At 41.7% G+C, this 5805-nt stretch overlaps 1 protein-coding gene across 1 annotated transcript; it reads right to left on the bottom strand.

Annotated features, from left to right (window-relative positions):
- Window positions 1-1016: 1016 nt before the first annotated feature.
- cd28 (CD28 molecule) lies at window positions 1017-5467 on the bottom strand. The gene is made up of 5 exons (XM_005753487.1): window positions 5327-5467; window positions 3676-3884; window positions 2865-3021; window positions 2616-2770; window positions 1017-1266 (listed from the first exon to the last, which is right to left on the bottom strand). The coding sequence occupies exons 1-5, from the start codon at window positions 5397-5399 to the stop codon at window positions 1156-1158; spliced, it is 705 nt and encodes a 234-aa protein (XP_005753544.1). The 5' UTR covers window positions 5400-5467; the 3' UTR covers window positions 1017-1155.
- Window positions 5468-5805: the final 338 nt, after the last annotated feature.

Below are 5805 nucleotides of genomic sequence, written 5' to 3'. Positions count from 1 at the left end.
CTGCTGACTGATGAGACTGATCAGTCAACCATTTCATTTCCACTGCATCTTACATGCCCCCACCTGCCACCCCTGCTGCACATGTAAGCTGTTTTCACCTTGGATCCATTTTTACCTTGTTAGCCTCTTTATTACAGTTGAATCATGACCACTGACCTTAACCGAGGCAGGTGAGGCCTGGAGTTCTTTAGATGCTATTGTGGATTCTTTTATGAAAAGAGATGAGTGGAAAAAGCTCCATATATCATACATATGATGCATACTAAGTCAGCTGATCAAGCCCTAACTTTAAGCTGTATCAAAAAAAGTTTGAAGCCTAACCTTAAAAGCAAAGAAGGTGTCTGTCTCCCAAACCCAAACTGGGAGCTGGTTCCAGGGAAAAGGAGCCTGAACGCCGAAGGCTCTGCCTCCCATTCTACTGTAGGAACAACAACAGGTCAGTAAGCAGGGCTCCAACGCCTTTGATGAGCCATAGTTTATGCAGTGAGACACATGATAAATATGCTATATGTGTCATTATTGTCTGTGCCATGTGGACGTCCTCTTGTCAGTATTTATCTGTTGACTTCTCTGTTATTTGACATAACAGCAAAGAAATAGCCCGTTTGTACACAACGAGGCTTATTCGGATTTAAAGGACTTTTAGAAAAGTCCTGAAAACTATTAAAAAGTGTTTTCCAAAAATGTCTCCTGTTGCAACAACACATATTTATATTTTTCAAATAACAAAAGTACAATTTAAAGTCAAAAAACTTTATTTTGTGTTAACATCCAACATGAATACATGAACATTTGCTTTGCATTACAACAATAACAATAGTTGCAGTAAAAGACAGCTATCATTGTACTCTTTTAATTATCCCAAGCATTGCATTTTAAGTTGCATTTAAGCTGTGCACAATACAAGTGATTTTACATCTAAACTCAATGGAAAATTAAAGCTACAGCTTTTTACCATCATTTGAGTTTACAAGAATGTAAACATTATTTTTTCACTTAAAAAGTAAAATGTTATTTTGGTGTTTTTCATCAGTCGTCAAAGAGGTGAAAATGATCATCCCCACCCCGCTCACTAGGTAGAAGCAATAATATTATTCTAACGCTTCTGAGCCAAAGAAAAATCTGCCCTGCACACGATAGCTCCACCATCAGCGTTCACATGTTACACACGATGTTTTCACATGGACCTGAAGCTCCGTCCACCTTATGAAGCGTGCCAGGCCACGGCCTCAGCATTTCTCTCCTCCCCCGTTCACATTGGACAGTCTGAAAATGGAAAGCATGCAGATGTTAATGGAGTGAATAATTATTATTGCTTTCGATGGATAGTATGCAGCAGAGCCTGACAGCTACGTGGAAGGAAAAGGTCACATGATTTGTCTGTGACACGAGAGGCTTATGGAAAGATTTGACCTTTGAAGGATAAAGATTTCTGTCAGCCTGACATATTGTGTTTCTCTTGTTGATCTTGAATAATCCTTTACACCACTGAGACTTTCATGCCATTAGTACTCTTGGACTGTTAACTATGAATATGTGCATAAATATACTACTACTTTATGCCTTAACCGATAAACAGGCTAAAACACTGAGAAGTGATTGGAAAGAAATAAGTGGGGCAAACTGAGGTCAAGAAAGGTTTCTGCAAGGTTGCTGTAAGGCTGTCAAAGTGGAGAAAAAACCCTACAAAGTGAAAGAGTTCTCTTTACAGTTGTTACAGTATCAACAAGAGAACTACTTTCTGGAAACCAGGCAGCTGAGCTGGGACGGCACGTGGAGGATGCAGCATGCAACACTGGCTGCAGCTCAGGTGGCAGAGCAGGTCAGCCACTAATCAGAAGGTCGGTGGTTCGATCCCCGGCTGCCTCCTGGCTGCACGCCAAATATCCTTGGGCAAGATACTAACCCTGTGTTTGGTCAGAGGGCCCGGTGGCGCCAGTGTCCGGCAGCCTCGCCTCTGTCAGTGCGCTCCAGGGTGGCTGTGGCTACAATGTACCTGCCATCACCAGTGTGTGAATGACTGAATGTAGTGTAAAGCGCTTTGGGGTCCTTAAGGACTAGTAAAGCGCTATATAAATACAGGCCGTTTGCTGAGTTTCCTGATCCTGCACAGCCACAATAATTTGTAGCTTTGGCTGAAATTTTAAAACATGCTAGAAACAATTTTAGAAACATCAATTTTGTTTGTGCAGAGGACAGAACACCCCATGGGGTGCCCGAGCACACAGGAAGTGATTTTCCTAAATAGCATGGTAGAAAAACGTTTCCATGTCTCTGAAACTGCTCTGGACGAGCAGCGAAACATCAGTGGCTCGAGGCTAAAAGAAAACACAAAACTGCTTCACTGCTTTTTAAACAACCCGTGCAGCGTCATGGTTCAGTGCCTCGTGTTTGCTCTTTCATAAGTGAAACTGCAATATTCCACGTGAAAAATTAGAACCAGTTACCTTCTGTAAGGCAGTTAGCCAATGACTGATGATTGACACCACAGAGTCACTCTCTTTGCATCAGAAACAGTTCATTGTGTTGGAGTCAGGTTGCTGTGATACTACTAATTAGAAATAAATACTAATCAAACTCCTGATAAAGACAAAATAAATGAATAATGTTCTGACCTGGAAGTAGATGATGATGATTAAGACACAAATGATTGCGATCACCAGGACAACCACAGGAACACTGACAGGTGCCGTGTTATCATCATCTCCCTCTTCTTCACCCTGGTGCTGACTTTGCCTCTGAGTTTCCTGCACGGGGCAGCTGGAGCTGTCTGTGAACGCAGAACAGGAAACGTAAGACTGAAAAAGTGATGTGCACTCAAAATTTCAGCTCTGTGGATAAACATGGCAGTGTGGTCGCCTCACCGAGGACATGAATGAGTGTGCCATTGCCAATAAGCCGCAGGTACGGTGGTGGGTAGAAGATCTGTATTTCACAGCGATACATATCTGTGTCAGTGGCATTCAGTCCAGAGAGTGTCACCTCCACAGTGTCATGTGTGGTCTCAGCAGTGCACTCCACCTGAAATGTGCAGGACATCATTGTACCTCAACACTCCGTGCACAAGTTTCACACTTTGTATTTTGTATTTCAGTCTTTGTGCCATTTGTAAGACTGCAATCTTCAGTTTAATGTATCATATAATGAAGAAAAAGAATATTTATGGAGGAAGAAATATGCATTTGTTGGACGGGATCTGGATTCTCAATGTTTGAGACCTTGTTCACTAAAGACGGCTCATGCATGCAGTTTGCTGAGCACATGAACCACCTTCGTTTGGTAACTGAGGGTAAATTAAGGGTGTAGTGAAAGTGGGCTTCTTCAGTTGTGAGCATGATATAAATATGTTTATATAGCGCTTTTCCACTCTGAGCACTGAAAGCACTTTCATAACTTCATTCCCACGGGCACTGTTTTCTCTGCTTTCTAACATTCACACACCAGTGGATGCATCGGAGGGCAACGTGGGGTTTAGTACCTCGCCCAACGATATTTGACATGCTGACTGGAACAGAAGGAGGTGGAACCACCAACCTTCCAATTAGTAGGTGACCTGCTCGACCACCTGAGTTTTTAAGCATAAAGTGTTATCTTGTGTCACTAGCAGGTCGCAGTGGCAGATTCCTGAAGAAAACTCAACCTTAACAGGCAAAAAAGCACAAAAACAATAATTACCTGTTCTTTTTGCTCCATACGTGTCTCTCTCTGGTCCGTGAAGTTAAGGATGGAGAAGCAGAGTTCTTGGTGGCCATGGAGGCCCTTCAGCACAGTGACTCGGGCCTCCTCAGGGTATGGGTATTTCAGGCTTTGTGGATGAATAACACACTGAATCTGTGCCACACCATTGGTGCTGACCACTCTGTAGGGCTGGGTCACTTTCGTAGCTGGCGTGAGAAAAGGTATAAGTGACTATTAGTAGTAGCAATGAAGAAGCAAATACATTACTATCAGCTAAAACCATTTACATATCAGAGTCCAGTTCCAATGGAGCACTCAAAGAAAGAAACGTATATAGAAATCTTTTCATATAACGACAAATGAGCTAGCACAAGGAAATAATAAAATTATGGGAGCAAATTCTGGCTTTTGTAAGCTTTGTATGGATTAAACAGACAGGACACAACCTTTGGAAAACCTCACAGGAGCTAAGACACGATGCTCTTCTTTCTGAGAGCTGAGGTGAGGATGAGTGTTTGGAAAGGCCGTCTGACTCCTCCAGTTCAAAAAGTTATCAAATTTGAATTGTTGTTTCATTGGTTTTCCTCCAAGCCGAGTCCTTTCAGAGTCATGTTACTTCACCCCCTCCTGTTACTCTGTGTTTGAATGTCTATCGAGCTGATAGTTAAATTCAGCACCGACCTGCTGAAGGCCTGCTGAACAGTGACATTTAATATACCTGAATTGTTTAATCCTACATTAGAAATTCCATGACTCTTTTATGTTTTTCATCACACGACGGTTCATGATGTGCTTGTTGAAAATTAATTGGAATACATTAAATTTACTTGGCTCCTTTCCTGGCTAGCATTTTAAAAGCTAAAACCACATTACAATGCCTTATAATACAGTTAGCTGAATTCACAAGGAGCAGTAAACTTCAGAGCCACAGCAGCAAAACGGTTCAGCTAAGGACAGCTGAACCATCTATCAAAAAGAAATGTTGCTGAAGATTCACTTTATGATCAGTTTTGTCATTCTGGTGGCAAAACGTCTGGATCCAAGGGTCACTCCACCTGTCAAATGAATGCCCGTTCTGTGATTACATCCTGCAAACTAAAGGTTTCAGCAGTCTTCACATGTATTTAATATTTTCCATGTATCGCGTCTGAAATGATGACTTCTTTTAAATACAGAAAATACCAAGCGCATGGTTCTCTCCTCTTCCACCTGACACCTGAAACCTTACATGTTTCACATCACTGATGCTGGGCTTGGCACCAGTTTTACGTTTTAAGTCAACAGTAAGTCTTAAACTTGCTCATGTAGGAGCAAAGTGTGTCTACACAGCTCCACCATTAAAGCTTCCAAGCTACTTTATATGTCTGCTCATGTGGAAATGTAGTCACTGTGGTGCATGGTCCAGCAGCTAGTTAACATATGTTTGGTGTCCCAACGAATCCTGTCAGAACTGCCCTCAGGTTCTTCAATGTGCCCCACAGAACACAAAGCTTCCCTGGTTTTGCATGACTGTGGCACCATTGTCTTTATCTGTAGTGCTGTTTAGTCTGATTCCAGTCTCATTCGCTTTTCTTGTTCGTAATGAACTTAAAAATAATGTTTTTTAAAGTGTTACAAAAATCATCAGTAAAAGGCTGTTTATACTCACCGCTCCACACAGGCAGGCAGAAGCTAAGAGCTGTCAACACAATCCATCCCATCATACAGTGAGTCAGGAACATCCTACACTGCTACACAGAAAGCCACAGGCACTTAAAATGATCCTTAAGCTGGTGATCACTCGCACTGAGCAAATTTGACAGAAATACATGAAAATGAGTGAAACTCATCTTTATATTTCCTTACGGTGCTGTCATGGAAACTGTGCAGCAGCACAGGAAATGATGACGAGGTTTTGCCGGTAAGAGAGATGGCAACGTGGTTGTGGTTCTGCTGGAACACTGAGAAAAACATGAATTTCATTTTTCTATGATTTTAATGAACTAGTTTAATAGCAGCATCCTCTGTCTGAAGAAAACAGAAGAAGCTGCTCAAAACATGAAAAAACTAAGAAAGGAAATCATGGTAAAAGATGACAGCAGTCAATTAAATTCTCAAGAAAACTTCAATATTAATAAGACAGAAAAA

Source organism: Pundamilia nyererei, unplaced genomic scaffold, assembly GCF_000239375.1.
Source record: "Pundamilia nyererei isolate P.nyererei 1_Seehausen unplaced genomic scaffold, PunNye1.0 scaffold00432, whole genome shotgun sequence".
In the NCBI taxonomy this organism is placed as follows: Eukaryota; Metazoa; Chordata; class Actinopteri; order Cichliformes; family Cichlidae; genus Pundamilia; species Pundamilia nyererei.
This window is presented reverse-complemented; position numbering and strand designations above follow the sequence as displayed.

Bases quoted from the DNA above. Each gene is read 5' to 3' on its own strand.
- cd28 (XM_005753487.1), bottom strand. From the start codon at position 5,399: ATGTTCCTGACTCACTGTATGATGGGATGGATTGTGTTGACAGCTCTT. The intron at 3,885-5,326 runs GTGAGTATAAAC...TTCTCACGCCAG, and splicing joins CTGCCTGCCTGTGTGGAGCG to CTACGAAAGTGACCCAGCCC. The intron at 1,267-2,615 runs GTCAGAACATTA...TTCCATTTTCAG, and splicing joins TCATCATCATCTACTTCCAG to ACTGTCCAATGTGAACGGGG.